This window comes from Halteromyces radiatus (assembly GCF_025201355.1).
Source record: "Halteromyces radiatus strain CBS 162.75 chromosome Unknown BX664scaffold_6, whole genome shotgun sequence".
Classification (NCBI taxonomy): Eukaryota; Fungi; Mucoromycota; class Mucoromycetes; order Mucorales; family Cunninghamellaceae; genus Halteromyces; species Halteromyces radiatus.
Genome location: NW_026251692.1, coordinates 945,640 through 967,500, shown reverse-complemented (window position 1 = coordinate 967,500; position 21,861 = coordinate 945,640). Strand labels below are relative to the sequence as shown.

The 21,861-nt window shown below is 32.8% G+C and overlaps 8 protein-coding genes across 8 annotated transcripts in view; 4 read left to right on the top strand and 4 right to left on the bottom strand.

Annotated features, from left to right (window-relative positions):
* The window catches only part of BX664DRAFT_360635 (fungal-specific transcription factor domain-containing protein), a gene marked incomplete at its 3' end in the record, with an annotated part of 3,285 nt that extends 64 nt beyond the window's left edge, over positions 1 to 3,221 (top strand). Inside the window, exons 1-3 of the mRNA XM_051548177.1 lie at positions 1 to 1,165; positions 1,333 to 1,486; positions 1,584 to 3,221. The exon at positions 1 to 1,165 is cut by the window's left edge and continues 64 nt beyond it. Coding sequence (XP_051398223.1) covers positions 45 to 1,165; positions 1,333 to 1,486; positions 1,584 to 3,221 — 2,913 coding nt within the window. The 5' untranslated portion in view covers positions 1 to 44. The remainder of the gene's footprint in view (positions 1,166 to 1,332; positions 1,487 to 1,583) is intronic.
* A 344-nt stretch (positions 3,222 to 3,565) lies between these two features.
* On the bottom strand, positions 3,566 to 5,631 carry BX664DRAFT_387491 (uncharacterized protein). The gene is made up of 6 exons (XM_051549391.1): positions 5,563 to 5,631; positions 5,285 to 5,452; positions 4,994 to 5,178; positions 4,204 to 4,868; positions 3,831 to 4,140; positions 3,566 to 3,759 (listed from the first exon to the last, which is right to left on the bottom strand). The coding sequence occupies exons 1-6, from the start codon at positions 5,589 to 5,591 to the stop codon at positions 3,626 to 3,628; spliced, it is 1,491 nt and encodes a 496-aa protein (XP_051398222.1). The 5' UTR covers positions 5,592 to 5,631; the 3' UTR covers positions 3,566 to 3,625.
* Positions 5,632 to 5,740: 109 nt separating this feature from the next.
* On the top strand, positions 5,741 to 9,007 carry BX664DRAFT_337826 (Mak10 subunit, NatC N-terminal acetyltransferase-domain-containing protein). The gene is made up of 12 exons (XM_051546307.1): positions 5,741 to 5,861; positions 5,976 to 6,098; positions 6,207 to 6,412; positions 6,480 to 6,695; positions 6,768 to 6,897; positions 6,955 to 7,316; positions 7,389 to 7,454; positions 7,527 to 7,712; positions 7,781 to 7,879; positions 7,973 to 8,008; positions 8,088 to 8,666; positions 8,732 to 9,007. The coding sequence occupies exons 1-12, from the start codon at positions 5,831 to 5,833 to the stop codon at positions 8,885 to 8,887; spliced, it is 2,190 nt and encodes a 729-aa protein (XP_051398221.1). The 5' UTR covers positions 5,741 to 5,830; the 3' UTR covers positions 8,888 to 9,007.
* A 62-nt stretch (positions 9,008 to 9,069) lies between these two features.
* Positions 9,070 to 10,247, bottom strand: BX664DRAFT_337822 (peroxisomal biogenesis factor 11). The gene is made up of 3 exons (XM_051546306.1): positions 10,068 to 10,247; positions 9,447 to 9,958; positions 9,070 to 9,353 (listed from the first exon to the last, which is right to left on the bottom strand). Exons 1-3 carry the CDS (start codon positions 10,218 to 10,220, stop codon positions 9,230 to 9,232), a joined length of 789 nt encoding a protein of 262 aa, XP_051398220.1. The 5' UTR covers positions 10,221 to 10,247; the 3' UTR covers positions 9,070 to 9,229.
* Positions 10,248 to 12,560: 2,313 nt separating this feature from the next.
* Positions 12,561 to 14,924, bottom strand: BX664DRAFT_387488 (uncharacterized protein). The gene is made up of 3 exons (XM_051549390.1): positions 14,807 to 14,924; positions 14,171 to 14,709; positions 12,561 to 14,065 (listed from the first exon to the last, which is right to left on the bottom strand). The coding sequence occupies exons 1-3, from the start codon at positions 14,818 to 14,820 to the stop codon at positions 12,702 to 12,704; spliced, it is 1,917 nt and encodes a 638-aa protein (XP_051398219.1). The 5' UTR covers positions 14,821 to 14,924; the 3' UTR covers positions 12,561 to 12,701.
* Positions 14,925 to 15,982: 1,058 nt separating this feature from the next.
* BX664DRAFT_300318 (Chloroperoxidase) lies at positions 15,983 to 17,250 on the top strand. Its single transcript, XM_051542336.1, has 2 exons — positions 15,983 to 16,733; positions 16,845 to 17,250. The coding sequence occupies exons 1-2, from the start codon at positions 16,056 to 16,058 to the stop codon at positions 17,043 to 17,045; spliced, it is 879 nt and encodes a 292-aa protein (XP_051398218.1). The 5' UTR covers positions 15,983 to 16,055; the 3' UTR covers positions 17,046 to 17,250.
* A 258-nt stretch (positions 17,251 to 17,508) lies between these two features.
* BX664DRAFT_387486 (uncharacterized protein) lies at positions 17,509 to 19,319 on the top strand (the record flags this gene model as incomplete). Its single annotated transcript, XM_051549389.1, has 8 exons — positions 17,509 to 17,672; positions 17,725 to 17,821; positions 17,886 to 17,982; positions 18,043 to 18,073; positions 18,192 to 18,451; positions 18,532 to 18,820; positions 18,954 to 19,005; positions 19,095 to 19,319. The coding sequence occupies 8 exons, from the start codon at positions 17,509 to 17,511 to the stop codon at positions 19,206 to 19,208; spliced, it is 1,104 nt and encodes a 367-aa protein (XP_051398217.1). The 3' UTR covers positions 19,209 to 19,319.
* A 486-nt stretch (positions 19,320 to 19,805) lies between these two features.
* BX664DRAFT_337814 (Golgi phosphoprotein 3-domain-containing protein) lies at positions 19,806 to 21,671 on the bottom strand. The gene is made up of 5 exons (XM_051546305.1): positions 21,455 to 21,671; positions 21,080 to 21,355; positions 20,757 to 21,003; positions 20,183 to 20,670; positions 19,806 to 20,116 (listed from the first exon to the last, which is right to left on the bottom strand). The coding sequence occupies exons 2-5, from the start codon at positions 21,326 to 21,328 to the stop codon at positions 20,111 to 20,113; spliced, it is 990 nt and encodes a 329-aa protein (XP_051398216.1). The 5' UTR covers positions 21,329 to 21,355; positions 21,455 to 21,671; the 3' UTR covers positions 19,806 to 20,110.
* Positions 21,672 to 21,861: the final 190 nt, after the last annotated feature.

Below are 21,861 nucleotides of genomic sequence, written 5' to 3'. Positions count from 1 at the left end.
AACTTTTCATATATCACGTAACCATTGTTGCTCTGACTTGAACTATGCAACACAATGGTAACGCTATTCAACTTGTTCCTCCTCCTCCTTTGGGGTTTCCTTCCTTTCAATTGGTTCAGTCATTAGCCAAAAGTATTCAAGAAAGTCTTAGCAAGATGGAAGCAGAACTTCGTCAAAACACGGGTGTAGCACTTATCATCAAACAGTTTGAGAAACCAACTCGACCTCAAGACTCTTCTCTGAACAATAATGACAATCATTCAACTAGTTCGACATCTCCTACAACACCCGATAATACCCAACAATTCTATGAAACTATCTTATCTCAGCATGCTAGGCCTCGACCGGTCATCAATCGATATGGTCATTTCATGGGTGAAACTTCATATTATTGTAGTTTATCATCCTATATGCCGCGAAAATATTTTGATCTGTTGCAACAACCATCCTTCTCTTTATTGGCTCCTATCGCACCTCCTCAGCTGACAAATGAAGACCAAATGCACCTGATTGAAGTTTATTTTACTCACATTCATCCACACCTACCTTTAATCAACAAACATGATTTACTATTGGAATTGGATCACTGCAATAAAGGTGAACCTTCCTATTTGTCGCCTATGTTTTTTTATGCATTATTTGCTCGGTCTGCACCATTCTCAACTGAACCTCAGCGTTTCATTCAGCCATCATCTGGACAAACCATTGACTCTTTTTCAATCCATTGTTTACAGTATGCCAATCAATTTCGTGATGCTTATATTCAACAACCTCGAACTAGTACTGTGATGGCTCTTCTTTTTATGGCCGTGTACCTTGAACAAAGAAAACAACCAAAGGATTTCAGTCGAATTTGGATATGGACAGGCGAAGCTTTTAGGATGATTTTGGATTTGGGTCTACATCGATTGAATTCGTTCCACGATTGTTCTTCATCCAGATTAACAACATCAACAGCATCGGCAGCATCACCAACAGCATCACTACCGACAACACTGTGTAACTCAATGGCATCACCAAACTGGACTGAACATACGGAACATTCGACATTAGCAAACACTGTTTTTGGTCAATTTGAAATTCGAACTTTTTGGGCTGCTTTTGTTATTGATCGCTCAATGAGTTTGACCTGTGGTCGTCCTTTTACATTGGAAGAAAAAGATATGTAAGTATAAATAAATAAAAAAAAAAAAAAAAAAAAAAAAAAGAACTATACTACCGCAATAGGTGAAAACTTATCATTCGGACCGAAGGATGGGCTGGTGACACATACAAAACAACTATATTTTCTTACGATTATCTCACATTTCTGTTTTTATCTCTTTCTTATAGTGATGTCCCTTTACCACACTGCTTAGAACAAGATGATAAGGAAACAAGTACTTGGATGACAATCTTTCATGATTCCATTGATATCAGCAAAATTATGGGAAGAATTGCCAAATTTAACTATGCTCCACATTCAACACAAAGAGGCCCTATTAGAGTAAATAAATAAATAAAATAATAATAATAATACTTTATGGAATTGAATACTAACTAACCAAAACATGATCACTTGTGTGTTACAAAAAAACAAATAGCATCAAGATGCCATGTTATCGACTTTGGACTCTTGGATTACATCACTTTTAAAGGATTCTTCAACTTGCGATGAAAATACAACTGAAGGGATGACCCAGCTACGACACCTGTACAACATCCGATTATTGGCATTATATAGTCTTTTGATTCTACTGCATAGACCATATATACAAGAACATTTACCCAAAATGGCCAGTAGTAGTGGCAATACATCAAAACCTTCCTTGGATATATGCTCACATACAGCAATGATCATTACTCATCTTCTGTCAGATATACCTAAAGATGACTTGATCTATCTATCAAAATTATCACCATTTATTACCTATGCATTAATCTTGGCACTTCGAATTCATCTGATCAACGCTTCAGCCTCTCATGATCAAAAATTAGTCGCCTTTGGTGAAATCAGCTTTGAACAAACTTTGGATCAGTTACGTACCATACCATTAGCCACAGGATCAGATACCATGTTAACAGAACCAATAGATTACTTGGAAACCCAATACAAACAACGCAAGGCACCCATTATGTCTGGCTTCACTCGATCACTCAACAAACATCATTCATCCTCTTCTTCCAGTCCTCGCGTCTGTTCCTTGGATCCTAGATTACAGAGTGATGGACCAGTATCCTCTTATGATGGTGATCACAGTTTTTCTAAACGACCTTACAATGTTGATGGTGATTACCCTTTATCTGGAGTTAGCAATGTCAATGGCAATTTATCAACAATGATGACAACAGCAAAACCATTACAACGACTCAAGATTATCGAAGTTCATCCATTCAAAGGCAAACAAAAGAAACACAAACCAACACCACCGCTCAATTACTCTTCTGTCAGCACACCAGATACTAGTGCCGATTATTTCACTCATAACAACGCCACTGTTACTACTCCTACTACCAGCAAATCCAGTATATCCACGCCTATCAAAAACGACTCCAATAACATTACCGATATCAACATGATCAATGATACACAGAAAAGTAGTATCAAGGATGACAGCAAATCAATCAGCTCTTCTGTACCAGGTCTTGCAACAACGGCTAATATTCCATCAAAGTCGACATCAGTACCCTATTATCCAAATATTAATCCATCCGAAATGACCCACTCATCAAATACCACAATCAATAATGTCAATATAGATCCTGAAACAGTAGATCACCGGCATTATATTCAGGAGCATCAACCAAAAATATACCAGCAACAGCAGCATGATCATCAAAACATTTCATCTATTACAGCTACATCATCGTCATCATCATCATCAATATCATCATCATCGAACCAACCAGGATTGGACTATAATAGCAACACTCTTTTTACTGTTGGAGATGGATTGACAGGTGATTATTCGTCCTTAATGCTTTACGATACTATGTTTACATCTCCTAGTCAACGGTTGGAAGAGCAACAACAACGACAGCAACATGAGCAGGCTAGTGTTCCAACATCGATGATATCAACATCTTCTGGAGCTGCAATAGCGAATATTTCATCATCAACGACTACCACATCATCTCAAAATTATTCCGCATACATGGATCCTTCACAACTGGTTTACGGCACTGGGCAGCCTACAACACCTTCACTTCTTTTTATACCCCCTCATTATTTATCTTCTTGATGACAGATTTCCACCCTCTTTAGCATATATATATAAACATATTACTGCACTCGTTGTCTTCTTCTTATTATTAATTCATTCATTCATTCTAGTTTGTTATATTATTGTTTTTTTTTTTTTTGTTCCCCTTTGATTTCATTGTAATTGTCGTTACTTTTTTTTATTATATGATACTTTTTTGTTTTTTACTTGTCATTCTCATATGAAATTTGTTTACAATAATAAAAAAAAAAAAAAAAAAAAAAAAATCTAAAAAAAGAAATTGTCTTATATCCTTTACTGTCACACTCCTGATGAAAAATCCCAATTCTTCCTCAATATCATATGTCAAAAAAAAAGGAAATCCATTTTAATGCCTGTTTATTCAAGAAAAAAACAAAAACTAAACAACAATCTATCCTAGTCTAAATGATTCCCTGGCGTTTCAGATCTTCATATGTCTTTTTGTTGAATACATTTCCTTCATCATCTTCATATTCTTCCATGTTTTCTGGCTTGACATCTGCCTTGATGGCTTCTTTCTTGAGTTTCTCATTCACTAAAAAAAAAAAAAAAACAAAAAAAAAAAAGGTGAGAGATCGACCAATAAAACAAAAAGTGAGAACCTACAAGCATAAGCATCACTGATTTTTGTAATTTCATGAAATTGTCGACTATTCGGTAATCCAAGGCATCGCATCCCATGAGCATGACGCCATTCTTGAAAGTGTTTATCAAAGGCTTTTCGTCCCATGTATACATAATTGCCACAGATTTCACAAGGATATTCTACACCAAGACCATGTAACTTGTATAACCAATATGGAATAGGCTTACCATCCCAACCTAATGGTAATTTGAGAGGATTATAAATTCGATCTTCATCTTCATCTTCATCAGATTCATCTTGTATTTCAATATCTTCTTGTTCTTGTTCCATCTACGAAAAAAAAAAATAATCAGTTTCTATGTCATCCTTTACTTTTTCTGTATCTATACTTACTGTTCGTTCTCGATCTGTCAAAGCTTGTTTTCGTTCCACATTAGCTTTTGTTTCTATTCTAACATTATCTAACACCTTCATATAGGCTACAATCAAAGCTTCTTGTAATGCAGTTGCTTTTCGTCTATCCATCTTTATCTTTTCCGTTGCATCCGAATCATTATTATTATTATTAGTATTATTGTCGTTGTTGTTGTTACTGTTGTTGTTTTCTTCTTCTTCCAACTTGGCCGCTGCTTTGATATGTTTTTTCCCTTTGAGATGTGCATCATATACTGTCTGTTTGGTGAATGATTTCTGACAAGCCCGACAGAATAGTTCGTCATTATTGGTCATGTTATGATCATTGCCTCCGTTTGTATTCCATTCCTTTTCAAAATCAATCTTGGCTTGGTTTTCGAGTGCTGATACATCTTCAAGTGGTTTTGCTCGTCGGAAAAAGCTGTGTAAATAGTTATGTAAATGATCCAAGTAAGTTCTGTATTGGTTGCTACTCTTTTGTGTTGGTGGGTACACTTTTGAATCATTGAATTTATCCACTTGATCCAAATAAGGAATGTAATCCAATCTGTCAACACCTTTCAAATTGAGATATTCCCCATGTAATGCATTGAGATCCAAATAACGTCCAACATTCTCTTCACCAGAAAACAGGGTCTCCAAAACTAGTAAAAAAAAAAAAAAAAAAAAAAAAAAAAAAAAAAAAAAAAAAGAAAGAAAAAAAAAGTTAATAAATTATAACTTTAGTTCATTATATCATTAGTCTTCCTTTAACTGTACTCCTTCTTACCATCTTCTTCTTCGTCTTCCATTTCTTCATCCTGATCCGTAGTGCGAATGAATTCAAATTCGGGTGCCTCAATAGCTTCATTGGGGTATTTTTGGTGATGGTCCTTGATTTGATCTAATTGTTGATAGAATTCATCCAAGTTGATTGATGGCTTGCTAATAAAGTCGATTTCTTTTTGACGTTTCCTACAAATATGTCAAAATGAGAAGAGTGAGGGATTAGTATGAGTCCATTCTCTTCGTTCTTTTTTTTTTAAAAAACTAATAATCTATATATAATTTTTTTTCTTACCCATCTTTGTCTTCATATAGTTCAATCAATTTTTCACTTTGTTTGCCTAATCGATTCAAGTACTTGTCAATAATATGTTCGTTTCGAAGTCGTCCTCTATAGGTTTTGGTATCAGTCAAGAATTGTTGAACACAAGCTTCTTCTAAACGTTCGATAACTTCGTGAGCACTAGATGAAAAAAAAAAGAAAAAATAGAAAAAAGAAAAAAAGAAAAGTTAATGAATAAGTAATTGTTTTTCTAGCTTTTGTTTGTTCTTCCTCTCCTTCTATTTCCTTACAGTCGTTGAGATTCAAGTAGATTTTCCATGTTGTGTTTAGTGGAGAAGTTGGAAGAAATAAAAAAAAAAAAGTAGAGATAGAAAAAAAAAAAAAAAAAAAAAAAAAAAAAAAAAAAAAAGAGAGAAAATCGTTTTGAATACAGACGCGGTCACGGCACTCTACGTTAAATTCATACACTTTTCTTCCACTTGTGTAAGTTCTCCCTTCCTTTTTTTCTCTTTCTTTTCTCCATTCTATCTATTTCCCATATACTCATTGTGTAAAAAGATGAGCCAGCGGCCTGTACAAGACATAAGAGGTAAATAAAAAATATCTCATATTATCAAAAAATAAACTTTAGCTTATTGACTCCCTTTCTTTTCTTTCTTTCTTTTTTTTTTTTTTTTTATGGGAAACCAACAAAACTTGGTAGATGGTGTATCTGAAATGAACATCAATGACACGAACAATGCGTACAACTTGAATCTCGATGATCAGTCATTCATGGCACCTCCTTGGAAAGATATTACTTCGTTTTTGGACCAAGCAACTCAAGGTATGATATCACATACACAAAAGGAAATATGACAGTAGCATGACTTTCCGCGTCAAATATAAGGACATATTTACTAATAGCCTCTCTTTTTTTAACTAATACTATTAGAAATGAAAGAGGGGGAATTAATTCATTTGCAATCTTTTACTTTGTTTGATGCTATGAGTGCTATCGAAATTATGGACCCAAGAATGGATACTGGTATGGTTATAATGGAAGATGATGGTGACAAGAAAGGTGCCGATTATGATATCAATCAGACTTTGAAACCAGAAGAATTACTTTGGATTATGGATCAACTATTGGCTTGTGAAGTAAATAATGAAAGAAACAAAAATGATTCACTTTTTTTTAACCTTTTTTTTTTTTTTTTTTTTGTAGATGGCATGGTTATCTGGACATTCTTTAGCTCAAACGGTATACACTTGTATCTACTTTCATCATGTACCAACTTTATTGGATAGACCTCCACCTACATTGACAGAATCAAAGAATTTAGATAAAGTTATGCAAGCTGTTCTAAAGGCATATATTTTGGGCTCCGTCAAGTGTTGTCATCATATTTGGAATGAAATGGTGTCTGGCAACATATTCGAAGTAAGAGAGAAAAAAAAGACCATTGTTATTAGTTATGTTTATATAAAACTATTATTATTATTATTATTGTAGGAAGAAGATTTTACTACGAATCTCTTTGGGTTATCATTGTATGAAACTATCTTGGATATGGATGTTTTCAATGATATACAATTGGCTTTACGTATTTTAAAGGTTTATATGGATTCTAACAATTCACCAGGTAACAAAAAAAAAAAAAAAGGATCAAAAGAAATGATATATGTATATATTATGGTAGTTTTGTTGGCCATTTATCAACGTCTCAATGCACGAAAACAATTTCTTCAAAGTCTTATATACCTAGCACAACCACAATGTAGCCATATCAACGAAGCACAAACAATGTTGAAAAAACTTGCAGAATCCTTGGACGAAGAAACAGCGAAGGACTCGACATCTATTTTGGGTTCGTTAAACCTTGGATCAGAGGTAAAAGGCGCTTTCGATCCCAATATCAATCGAAAACTGACATCTCAAGCACCACCAAGAACAGTGTCTCTGAAATCTCATCAGCAGTCGTATCTAGAATTTTCACAAACCATACAACGATTGGAATCTATTTGTGCCATTACCAACTTTTCATCTGTGGCGTCACTCATGGTAAGCGAACCAAAATGATGCATCAACTATATTATCAACCAACGTTATTTATTTTATTTTTTTTTTTTTTAGAATTACTTTACAAATTTTGCTGGCACTAAACCTTATCCTGATGCATTCTCAAGATCAAAATTGAATGTAAATGAAAGAAAGAAGAAAAAAAAAAGTTCCTCATTTATTTATTGGATTATCTCACATTTCCGTTTCTAGTCCTTATTTTATTCAGATGGATGTATATTTGGTAAATATCCCATTGGTGCGTTGGTCACCGGTTGTGTATTCGATATAATACAACCTCCTCCACATTGGTTTCAATTCAATCAATCTGGTGATTCTGAATTACTTTCCAAGGCCAAAACATCATTACATCGATTTTTGGAACAAAGTGTGGCATTAGTAAGTAAATTCAACAGACATGTGTTGTATTTCTTGTACTAATCTTATTTGTTTTGTTTCTACGTTAGCCATTTGTGGATTACTTTAAGATTCAATGTCATAACCGAGCAAGACAGCGACGTATATTATGCAAAGTACTTGGTGAATGGGATATTCTTCAAAAAGAGGTAAAAAAAAAAAAAAAAAAAAAAAAAAAAAAAAAAAAAAACGAGTGAATTGATATGATAGTATATTGACATATCATCTACTTGATTTGATAGGCACGTCTGGTGGACAAACAATTCCAAGAAGCAGAGGTAACAAAGAAATTAAAACAAGGACTCTTCATGTTCATCATGATTTTATTTAATTGTTTATACATTTATTTAATTTTAGGGATTACAAAACTCGACTTACTTTTCGATATGGGTGTATACTATTCAGATGGCGATGATGGAGCAAATTTTATTACTTGGCTTTGAACTAGAATTGTATGGAGATAGTGAATATATCACGATTTATTGGTATCACTCGTATTTACAATCAGCATTGGAAACATTGCATCAACAGCACGAAGATAAAACAACAATACACGATTATTACGATCAAGAAAGAACAGCGTATTCACAGTATATCCAACAATTGAATGTGGTTAAAAAACAAATGTCCTTAGGCGTTCTCAAGTTATTACTTGCGATGAAGAAAACAGGTCAATGGAAACAACAACCATTACATTTTGATGATCCAGAAACACGATTCAAACATCGGCTCAAGCCATTTGCAGTGCTTTCGTTCCCAGTGGCTCAAGATTACACCCAATTCTTACAACATACATCAATCGATCATCTTACTGCGCGTGCTTTACTTGACGAAGCATCGTCTTATTTTGTTACTGCCAAGAAAACATTGGAAATCTTGATTCGGGAACCCATTACTGTGTCCAAAACTGAATTATGTCATGATACTTCACAAAAGGTATTATTGAAAAAAAGGAATGATTCATTTAAATACTAATATCCTTTTTTTTTTTTTTGATGTAGGTATTGATGTCTATGGTTAAAACCTGTGTTGCCAATAATATCACCATCTTGCGTTTATTGAAACTAGGAGAGGATGATTCAACCAAGGTGATGGTTACATTCAAATATGATCCATGGTGGCCTATTTTGCAGTTACAAGAACGACGTGTTTTATAATAGAAATACATCGGAACAATGTTATTAGATTTTGCTTGGATAGATTATGGATGAAATTCAATAAAATATGTGTATATGTATAGTAGAATCATATGAACAAATGATATATAAAAGTCATTTTGTTTGGACTTTTTTTTTTCTTTTATTATTATTTTTTTGTATATGTAGATATACTTGTGTATGTTTTCTGAAAAAAAAAAAAAAAAGAGGGGATCAAATAGATGATATTCAAAATCGAACAAGGAAATAAAATACAGATAATACTATATATATATATATATGTAGAATGGAGCATATTAAAAAAAAAAAAAGGATAAAGAAAGAGGATCAACTCATCTAAACCTAAGCAGTATCGCGCCAGGCAGCATAAATTTGGAAGATAGAGGCAAATCCACCACAAACACCCACCAAGACGTCGGGGAAAGAAGAGTTTTCAAGGGACCAATGAACAGTCAGGGGTAAGTATCTGAATAAAATAAGAAAAGGAGATGAGTAAGAATCAATCCCTTATTTCTTTTTTTGGATATGTCCTTTTTTTTTTTTTTTTTTTTTTTTTTACCCAGAATTGATACAAGTATTAACCACCATAGCAGTACGTTCCTTTTTAATCAAGGCCATTTCCAATTCAGGATCTTCATCGGTTTGAACATCACCAGCCTTGATACGTTTCATCAATGAAGTTTCTCGTCGACGTAACAATCGATATTGTTCCAATAAGCGTACGTATTCTAATACGACATAAGTAGCCCAGAATCGACATGACCACATACCAATCTTATTTGTTTTTTCTTCAGATAATGGAATGACTTGATGTGCACCTAACCAATAAATGTGTTCCAAAGGATAATAGATGACATTGGCCCAGTTTTGAAGTCGTTCCACTGTTTGATGCCAGGCGCTAGGAGGAGCATGATGTTCAATATAATTCATGTATTGTACCATGGGAAGAAGACCATAGTACCGTAATAAGATCCGAAAATCACTCACAGGTCCCGCCAAGTTTGAGATGCGTTTTGCTACTCCTCGTCGTTGTAAAAAGAAGATCAGAATCTTGGACCAATACTGAATAAACTATTACATTTTAAAGAAAGAAAAAAAGATTGAGCAAAGTTCATAGGAAAGGTGCTTTGATTCTATTCATATTAATTTCCTTTTCATTTTTTTTTTTTTTTAAATTTACCATCAACACTTTATCAGTACCTCGGACAGAATTGAGGAAACGTAAAAGGTGATCAAGTTTGGGATTGGAGGGACCAAGATACTTAGCCACAGCCAATGGATTGAATGGTTCTGGTTTTGGTGCTTGTCTTTTTTCAGTAGAAGAGGATGACATTTATACAGTGTGATAGTAAAATGTAACAATCAAGAAAGAAAGAAAGAAAGAAAGAAAGGAAAAAGGAAAAAGGAAAAATTTAAAAAGAAATGAAAGATTTCAATTTCCCCATGAAGATAAATTTTGAAGACCGAAAAGGAAATGGTTAGTCATGATCGTTAAATTCCAATTTTGTTTGATTACTTACAAAAGATGCCAAGGTATGCACGCGCTACCTCAAGAGATGAATGAATAAAAAGAATGATTTCTTTGCATGTGAATTTTATTTATGGTTTCCACAATCATCTTCTTCTCGCTATTTTCTAGGTCAGATCGAAGACATTTTTTAAGTGTTGTCCGGTATACATATTCTTTTTTCGCCACAATACTGGTCCCAGCTACTTCAGGATTGTTTTTTTATATAGAAAGCCATCTATCACCTGGTCAACGTTTTCTCGAATATAATCGAACCAAAGAGAATGATATACGATGCCCTCCGAGTCCACACAACTACCGTGTTATTAATTTGATCGTTGATATGATCTATGATGTCGTAAAAAAAAAAAAAAAGATGGATTAGCGACGATCATCGTACAAGTGTGTACCATTATTCATTAGCTTACCAGCATTCCAATTCATCGACAGTGTCATATAGTATATTTTGATCAACCCTCTTCGATGAAGTGATTTTTGCTTGTTCATTGGCAGCATAGTTTGTTTTGATTTGTTTTCCTTTGTAGGTTTTTGTTTTCCGGATGATTTAGATTTTTGAACAACTGAAGAAATTTCTCTTGAAAGACGTTTTGGAAAAGTATTCTTCTTTGTTGATTGGTTGTATACTTGTCGGTGGTCGTCTTCTATCCTCTAGAAGTATGGTTGCTTTTGTATATCTTGTATTGGTGTAATTGAGCACATTAATATGCATCATTTGTATGAAAAATAAGAGAAAGAGAGAGCAAAAAAAAGTAAAGAAATGTAAACAAAGAAGAAGTGAACTGGATTTTTCTTATTTTTGTTTTATCGAAAGATACCAAACACCGACAGTAGTTGGATCTTCGTACCTAAATAAGGCAATTATGTCATAAATGTAGATGATTTCGATAATGAATTCTACTCTTTGTTATGAACATGAGAGGCGTAACACAGATGATCGTCCCAAAAAGGGTTTCTCCAAATCATCATTACTCTTTTTTTTTTTTGTTACCCCTTCTTTTTTTTTTCCCTTTCACTTTCTTTTCGTTTTTTTTTCTTTCACTCTTTTCTTTCCTTTCACTTTCTTTTCGTTTTTTTTTCTTTCACTTTTTTTTTTTCTTTTTATTTAATTTCCTATCAAGCTAGCGATGACATAGTAATCTTGTGATGACTTTAAGGTATAATGATGTTACTTTTTTTTTTATATCATATAAAATAAAAAATGCAAGTGACCTCTTTCTTTCTTTAATTTTATTTATATTGTAGTAATTATTCTAAGTGTACAACTTGACGTTTATCTCTTTTTTCTTTTTTTTCTTTTTTTGTCTATTCATTATGATGACGACGAAGCGATCTCTTGATGGACCTTAAGGTAATGGCGCTACTCCTTTTCTTTTTTTGTTATATAACGTGAAAGAATACTACTGACTGCATACAATATCTTTTCTATCATAGCAACTGGTCTATCTGATGAACTTGATGGTTATCTTTTTGTTTTATTCATTGTCACATACTGTATGACCAATCATCAACTATCTATCATCACATATCATCTGTCTTCCGTCATTATCAATCATCGATCATATCATAGTGTATAGAAATTATATATATATTTTAGTTAATAAAGTTATCGTTGGGTATTCATATTTCGAAAGTGATTTGTGTGTCGTCTTGTAACATCAGTATAAAGGTCCATCCATGACAGAAGAATATTCTTTCTCGTATCAGTTAAACATGCAATATCCTTTCGTTGATGATACATAGTACTGAAGGTCTGAATATCATTAGTCATGTAGTCATCTACTTTGTTCCTTTCATCAGCAACTGCATCTGATCTTTCAAACAAATCTATAATCCACACTTTCCAAAAAAAAAAAAAAAAAAAGGAGTCTAGAGTCTACACAAATCTTCGATTTCGAAAGACTCCAATGGAGTGCCAGAGCGTTTATTTTATTTCAAAGAAGTATGTAAGTAGATATAGATATATTGTAGTTTGAATCATATATATATAAAAAAAATAGACAAACGGAAAAAAAAGAGAGAAAAAAGTAACTAAAACTAACAAAAAAAAGGGAATAAAGTCAATAGTAAAGTTTTCTTATATATATATATATATATATATATATATATATATATAGAGGAAGAGAGGAACGAGACAATAAATTTTAAAAAAGATAAGTATAATACACTAGTAAAGGAATAAATTAAAACTAGAATCCAAGAGAAAGGTAGAGAGAGAGAGAGAGAGAGAAAGAGAAAGAGAGAAAGAGAGGATAAATATATACACATAAAGGGAGGTAGGAGAACAAGTTATTGAATAGGGCTCCAGAAGGGTCCAGCATCAAAAGAAAATTGAGAAAGATCATGAGAACAAATGGTAGAAGGAGGATCAGACCGAGGAGTAGCCATTCCAGGCGTTGTTGATATTGTTGTTGTCGATAACGTAGGAGATAAGAGTGGCACACAAGAGGAATTCTTGTTTTCTTGATCTGTCATTGTTCCAACTTGTTTGAAATGTTGTAACTCATCACATAGGAATACATCGGATGCATGAGGTGTAAAACATTGTTGTCCAGAATTTGATTGTAATGATTCCAAATAAGCTAAACGTGATAACCAAAGCAAACTTTCTTGATCTAAGCATGCCGATGTTGCCGTGGTAGACAGCATCATCACTTCAGAATCAGTTGTATCCATCACATGTACATAGGAATCATCATGACCAAAATGTTCATCTGGTGTACTTGCTTCACTTGGGCTGTCCATATCACTACTAGCAGAGAGTACAAGAGATGGTGAAGTGTTGATAGAAGAGACATCTAATCGTTGTTGACCATAACGATAATTCACTTCCCAATCAGATTCTGTTGTATCTGAATCCACATCCATATCATTGCTAATATCTGATGGTCGATCCATTGTATTATTCGAAAGGGTCTGTACGAGTACATTTCCAGAAGGAGTTGTCATGGTAGTATTGATAGAAGAATGAATCGTCATCTTAGGAATCATCCAAGTTTGTTGTTGATCATTCATATCATCGTCATCAGAAGAAGAAGATGAAGATTCATCTTGTGTTGGTAAGGTATATCGTCGACGTTGTTTTTCAGAGTATAAACGATGGTGTTTGCGTTGCTTTTGTGAATAAATTGGTCGTTGAGATGATCCAAATGAAGTATGACGTCGATGATGATAAGAAGATCGAGTATCATTACCACGCCGAGCAGCTAATCGTTCAGATTTCCATTGAGCAGCAAATCGCCAAGTGACAGCACTAGTAAGATGATGACTAGGACCCAAAGTAATATAACAAGAAGGACAACGGAAAGTCTCATCCAAAGCATGTTCATCCAAAGCGAGACATTCCAAGTGTAACCAACATGTACAATCGTCACATTGTACCATTGCGCCAAATTCTTCATGCGGCGTAGCACAAATACATTGAATCACAGCCGTATCCTTTTTGCTGTTTTTGTTGATCGTCGTTGTCAGAGATGTCCATCGTGGTTTACGTTGTTGTTTCAGTCGTAAACGTTCTGATTTCTTGAGTTGTTTTTCTTCATCCGATTTTATATTATTGAGATTACTGATAGATTTCAAGGGTCGAGTTTGTTTTCGTTGATGACCTGATGATGATGATGCTATTGTTATTGAGCTTGGAAGTGGCGTTACATCTATGAATTTAAAACCCAGTCAGCATATTTGTACAAAACGATAGATACACACACAAATAAAAAAAAAAAAAAAAAAAAAAAAAACTAAAATAAATAATGTTTTACCGTTTTGAAGGGAGATTTCCATTTTTGACATAGAATGGTGAACCATAGATTCAATCATAGAAGCACCAGATGAAGCCAAGGAATGAGGTTGATGTTGGAATGATAATGATGGTAAACAAGAAGGTTCTTTAACTGAAGATGATGATATATTCATAATAACACCAGTTTCTTCTTGGACAAAGGAAAGATATTGTTTCAATAAGGTAAGATTTTTCAGTATAGGTCGTGAAAACTTGATTGGTAGATCATGATCAACAGTGGATTTACTACTACTAGTAGTAGTGGTAGTAGAAGTTGATACAATAGAAGAGAGTAAATCTTGATTTTCCCCTTTCCAAACCATTGAACTAAGAGCAGCTTTCGTACGTAGTTTCATAGTAGAGGCAATAGTTTGTATTTCAGTTGACATTGTAGAAGATGGAATAGATGGTGATAATATAGAACTTGAAGAAGAAACATGTTTGGGTAAGTTGATTGGTATTTTGAATATAGGTTTATTGGTTATTGATAAGGTAGATTGTTTTCGTTGGTTAACATGTCTAAATAAGAATAATATTTCAAAGTTTTTTTTTAAGTCGGACAAAATAAATCATTCTCCTGTTTTCTAATACGTTCTTTTCTTTTTATATATTTTACCTTGAAGTCTTCATTTAAGGGATTAAAAAAATAAAAGATGAAATGAGATAGACAACAATAGAAGAAGAAGAAGAAGAAGAAAAAAAAAGAAAAGATGGTAGATAAGAATATGACTTTCTTTTTTTTTTGTCAAAAGAAGAAAGAAAGAAAAAAAGAAAGAAAAAAGGAGTTCTAAAGTAGAACAGAAGGGGAAAAATGGAAAGAGAGGGAAAAAAAAATTCACTAAGGGCGCAAGTTTAATATAAGCAAAAAAAAAAAAAAAGCAGTGACAGTCAAAGAACTAATTTTTTCAAAACTGGCAGTTTAAACTGATTTTGGGTAACCGAAAAACTCATTTTTTTTTCATACTTTTTTTTCTTGTTTTTTTACTCACACAATAACAAATACAAACAATAAGGGGTACTTGAAATATTAGACATTTGCAGCAATAGTACCAAAAGAAAATCTTTGTACTCACTCACACAGAAAACACGCATTCTCTAGTGTCCAAAAAAAAAAAAAACTTTTTTTTTTCCTACCTATCCAAAAGTATATATAATTAAGCCTCCGCATGTTATTATCATCTTTTTATCATTTATTTGATTTGATTTCTTTGATCTTTTATTTTTATTAGTAGTAAATCATTATTCATTAATATTAACGTAAACTTATTGATGTCAAGTGACGTCAAAAAAAAGAACATCTTTTTTTATTATTATTATTATTATTTGTGACAAAAAGTCAAAAAAAAAAAAGAAGGATATTTTTTTTTTTTTTTAGTGAAAAGGGACCAACATTACTCGGGAATGAGAAATATGCTGAAAAGCAACATATGAGTCCTTTTCCCCCCCTGCTTTTTTAATTATCTCCCTTTATTTGTCCACACGCGTCAAACTAACATAACAATTTGAATTTAACTTCCTATAACGCGCTTTTCCTTCTTTTGGCTCTTGTTCCTTTTTGTCACACTAAAAAGAAAGGCGGAAGGTTGCCGAGTTGATGTTGCACATACTCGCGTATTTATTGGACAAATAGAAAGAAATCTTGATGCCTGATTTACTTATTGTTGATTGGCTCATTTGATGCATGAATCCCTTTTTTATTCATTTCATATTCCAAGCCCTGCTGAGATTCAACCTTTTTTCTTTATTGAGTAAAAGAAAAAGCCTTTTTTTTTTTTGTTACTTTGCCGCTTTTAAATTTTTTTTCATTTCTCTCTTACAAATCCTTTTTTCTTTTTTTTTTCTTATTATTATTATTATTATTCACAATGACAAAGAAATCTACCATGACTTTACAAACACCAGGAGCCTTTTCTCCTACACAACCCAAGAAAACAAGAAAAAGTTGGAAAACTTTTTTTATACTAGTGATTGGTTTATTCTCTCTATATTTTATTATTATTCCAGATAATAAGTATACAATGACACCAAGTGAATGGAAAGCATTTATTCAAGCTCATCCTTATCAAGCTCCAACTGCTACAGATGTAAGGTCTCCATGTCCTTTTTTGAATACAATGGCCAACCATGGTATACTTCCCAGATCAGGCAAGAATATTACATTTGAAGAATTTCACAAGGTGATGCGAATGGTAGGCACAACCTCTGTTGGTACCAGAGCGTTTTTATATTTTGCCTTTTATGTTTACAATGAAATCGATCCTCTTCAACCCATGCGATATGATTTACGATTAGCACCTCATCTCGATTTGGATCATATTGGTATACACAACATTATTGAACATGATGTATCACTTTCTCGACCTGATGCATTCCATCAACCTGATTTTTCTATTCCCAGTCTTGAACAGGTTCAATCTCTTGCCAGTACTGCAAATGCTACAACTTCAATGGTGGGTATAAAAGAACTCAGCGACTTTCGAAGGAAACGATGGATTGAATCTATACAAACAAATCCTTATCATCATTTTGGTTTTGGTCTTCAGGTATTAAAAAAAAAAAAAAAGGAAGAGATGGGTCATTATAGTATGTTTGAACATTCATCATATGATCACAAGTAAGATTCTATAGATACTAATCATCTTTTGTTATTATAGATCAATGCTGGTGTCGAATGTGCTTTGCTATTGAATTTCCTTGGTCGTGATCATCAAATCTCTGCTGCTCATTTGGAATCCTTTTTACTCAAAGAAACTATCCCTGATGATTGGTATGGTATGGAGAAAACATTATCGCCATGGACTATAACCAAGCGAGTGACTGACTGCATCACCTCTGTCCGAAACAACAACTTCTAGTTGACCCCAGTTTACCCTCCAAATTTGCACCCCTTTCTCCTTTTCCCCATTTTTTTTATGCATACCCCTGATAGTTAGTTTACTTTCCGTGGCGTTTTCTTTTTATTTTATTTTATTTTATATTTACCTCTTTATTATTGTTATTATTCCTATATATGAATTATTTTATGACAATAAACAATGATAATGATATTGATGATGCAGCAGATTCCAAAAATGATTTAACAATGTATTATATAAGAGTTCACCTTTAAAAAAAAATGGTACGCTCAAGCATAAAACCTCCTTGTTGTCTGTACCTTGATCTTTTCACTTTGAGGGCGCTTTTCGTCTCCTATTTTTCTTCTTTGATCCAACAAAACTTTCTATATTTCTCACTCCTTGATTCTATAATACTTATAAAAACTGAAGTTGTTTCTTTTCTTTTTTTTTTTTATTTCTTTTCTTCTCTTGTATAAAAACCATGTTATTTACCACCTTTTTAGTCTTGTTTGTTATTGTTCTTATCCATGTGGCATCAGCCTCCGATATTAATGATTGTTCTGTCCCAGATGATATCCAGCCTCCTAAAAATGTTCATTATCTTCATCCAAGTCATATTAAAGTCATTGCTAGCATTGGAGATAGGTAAATTAAGAAGAGAAAATGAAGACATATTATTAACACTTTTCATCTCAAGTATTACTGCAGGAGTGGCTGCAATGAATATCGATTCTGAATTTGTTACTGAAGATGATTTTAAACAATATCGAGGATTAAGTTGGCTAAGTGGTGGGGTAAGATAATTATTATTCTATTATCATCGATCAATCATCCTGTTAACACTCTTGACATAAATAGGATCCTGGTGCATCTTCCATTGCCAATTATATCAAACATTATTCTTCCGATTTATTTGGAAGTTCCACTGGCGTAAGACAATTGCCACTCTGTGAAAGTAAGGGATCATAAATCATAATAATCTATATTCATTTATATCTCATCTTTTCCTTTTTAGAAACCTTTTTCTGTTTAACTTATCCTCATGAGTAAGTTTAGTTTTGCATTGCCTTCATTTCAGTCTCCGTCTTTTTTTTTTTTTTTTATCTCATTCAATTTCTTACTCTCTTCCTTTTCTTTTCTTTTTTTTTTTTCTTCCTTTGAAAGATTTGAACAAGATCAATTGAATGCTGCTATTCCTTCAGCTGTCAGTAATACTATTGAAGAACAAGTCGATTATATTAGTAAATACATTGGTGTCGATTCATCTCAAAGTCAAAACTGGAAACTCATTAATATCTTTATTGGTACCAACGATATTTCTGTCTCTTGTATGCCTGACTATCGAGCTGCTAACTATGAAAAGAATATTCGCGCTGGTTTGGCTCGTTTGAAAGAAAAAGTAGATCATGCGGTCATTAATATAGGTAAATACGATATATATAGGTAGCATCACTTTTTTTTTAATTTTTTTTTTTTTAAAAAAATAATAATATATATATTCTAGTTGGACTTGTTCATACAGAGCAAATCATTGGATTAACTGACAAGCAACCTGGATACAGAAAATACTTTCAAGATCAAAAAACAGATCCTCAACTTTTTGAATGCATGTGTTGTCGATTACCTGGCTTGGGAAAAATCGATATTGGACTTCATGTCGACAGATTCAACAAAATTTTACAAAGCGTTGCTAAGGAATATGGTCCTGATGGTACTCTCGGCTCTGATTCTTTTACTGTGGTATATCAACCTTTCCCCCTCAATATTAAATCCATCCCTCCAACTGCTATTAGGTAATGTTTTTTTTTTTTTTAAAAAAAAAAAAAAAGTTGTATCTATGTTGGCTTTTAAGGAGAAGGTTGCAGATAGAATGACAAAATATTACATACTTATCCCTGTTTTTTTTTTTTCTTCTTCTTTCTTTAGTAACTTGGATGGCTATCATCCAAATATCAATGCTCACCGCTTCTTTTCAAAGGTAACAATTAGAAAAAAAAATAAAGATATACCTAGTGTTGATGTCAATGTAAAATCTCATACTCATCTCTGTCGTTGTTTATTTTTAAGGCTTTATGGAAAGAATTATTTTTACCCAAGGCTAAAAAGTATACCACTTTAGATTATAAAGAAGATGAAGATTTCTATTGTCCTACAGCAACTGATAGAATTAGAACAGATTGATCTTTATTATTACCATCAGTCTTGTTATTTTTATTTTAGTTATCCATGTTGTTGTTGTTTTTTACATATGTATCTATACATTGATACCCTCCCTCGGCTTACAATATTAATAAACAACCTTCACATAGAGTGAAGAACTATTTTTTTTTTTTTGTATCTCATCACTTGAAGTTATGGTGTTCATCATGATAGGATAGGAATACACAAATAGACAGATGATCTTGTTTTTATGATGCAGTGACTTTCTGTTTTTTTTTTCTGATAAACCTTACATGGCAAGGATGTATATAAGTATTAGAGAATAAATCATTCAAGATGATGAAAATAAATACAGAATATTTCCTACTTTATACATGACATATCATTCTTTGAAAAAAAAGGTTCAGATCCAGATTATTGTTTTTTTTTTTTTTCATCCATCTTTTAGAGATCATCAAAAGAATATGTATTTGATATACAGAATAGAAAGCATACTTGATAGATGGACGACCCTTCAATGATGGTCATTCAATTCCGGAAAAAACAATAAAATAAAATACCAGATACAAATGAAGTGATGTTATTTTTATTGAAAAGAAGTAAAAAAGAGGAAAATAAATAAACATATCGCATATAGTGGTAGAGAGGAAGACAAGAAAGAAAAAAGGATAGGTTGTTTATGGTAAATAAGAATAAGAATAATAAGAATAATAAAAGAAAAGTAAATTTTTGTAGCGAAATGTGTGTGAAAGAGAAAGAGAGCTGGGGATAAGAAGAGTATAGAAGATATATAAAAAAAAAAGGGAACTGATGAAGAAAAGAGATGTATAAATGTATAAACAGATAGCAAAAAAAAAAAAAGTTGGAAGAAAGTCAAAGGCTATGATATTTGTTGAGAATACAGACAGGAATAATGATTTATTTCAAAGCTAATAAAAACAGAAAGAAAAGTGAATGATGACTTCATACAATTTAGATTTTTTTTAAACACTTACTATAGCATCCATTTTAGTCAATACATTCAAAACACTTGCAATGACTTCCAAAGATAATTCTTTTCCAGTAGGTATATCTAGTTTCGCACCTTCACCAGCAAAAGGCCAAGTAGAATAATCGTTCATAAGTTCATCTACTTTGTTGAAAGCATGTTCCCGTGAATCAGGTTCCAAATATAGCAGAGCATTTTCCAAAACGTTAGCAGCATAGGCAGCACAGATCATGGCAATCGCACGTAGGTAAGCAAAAGGGATATCGGTGACGGCTTCAATGGCGTTAGGAGATACGTGTGTGGTCAACATCATACATACCAATTTGATCAAATTTCCTTTGACTGCCGTGTCCGCCACAGGATGGGTTGCCATATCGAATAGTAAAAAGTTGCGTTTTTCTGTACGTAATACTCCCTTGTCCACCAAACCTTTTGCCAATCGTTCACGTACTTGTTTTAATTGATATCCAATCTTCATTACATTCCAAGTTTCACCTATAAAAAAAAAGAAAGAAAGAAAGAAAGAAAGATTACAACTAGAATAACAAGGTTATATTCTTGTTTTTTTTTTTAATACTTACCACTCATCAGATCAATCCAACTAGCCACACTCATCTTTTCACTAACTTTCATCATTTTCAAGGCTTCATCCAATAAAACTTCACCAGTCAGTTTGTCATTGATGACTTCAATATGTCGATCCGATAATGGATATTTTCGTCGGTTGGGATCCTTCACCATTGCAATACGACCTCGGAAAGCAAGTTCCATAACAATACATCCACGTAGTGCGTAACTAATGCTGTCATTCCAAAACGAGAGATAACCCTTTGTACAATACAATAATAATAATAATGATAATAAAGAGTAAGATGGGAGTTCATATAGTGTCGGACATACTTACTTGCTTATCCTTGAGTCCTAATAATAATACTTCTTCCATCAAAGTAAGTTTGGGATTGGCTTTGGATTCATCTAGATCACGAGGATCAAAGGCTATTTTCTTTTCAGAGGATGGTGAATCAATATGCTTTTGACTGTTACTATTGTTGTTGTTATTATTATTGTTGTTGTTGTTACTGTTGTCATTTATATCTTCAGGATGATTGGAGGAACCACTAGCTCCCACTCTTCGACGTGTGACGGTAGACATAATATATATATATGTATTCTAATAATTCTAATTATATATATATATATATATATATAAAAGAGGAAGAAAATAAGGTCAATAAGTTTAATAATAAAGATATACTTTAAAAAAAAGGAAGTAGATTACCTTTATGTTTTTTGATGATAAAAAAAAAAGTAGAGGAGAGGTCGAAGTGGTATAGCAATGTTTGAATGACAATGAAAGAAAGTTAATGAGTTGCTTACTTCTTTGTCAAGAACAAGAAGTAAAGACAATGATATAAATCAGTAAATAAAAGAAAAAGAAAGAAAGAAAAAAAAGGAAGAAAGAAAGAAAGAAAAGAAGTTTTTCAAAATGTACAAAAGGAAAAGAGAGAGTGAGAGAAAAAGGAGGGGATAAAAAAAGAAAGAAACCAACACTGACTGTTTTCAAACACCGATGTAGTGTTGGTATATCTCGTCAAAGCCCAATGATCTTCTCCAATTCAATGATTTTATTTTCTCTGTAAAATTTTATCATGAGATGATTTTTCGGTTGATGTTCAAATTGAAAAA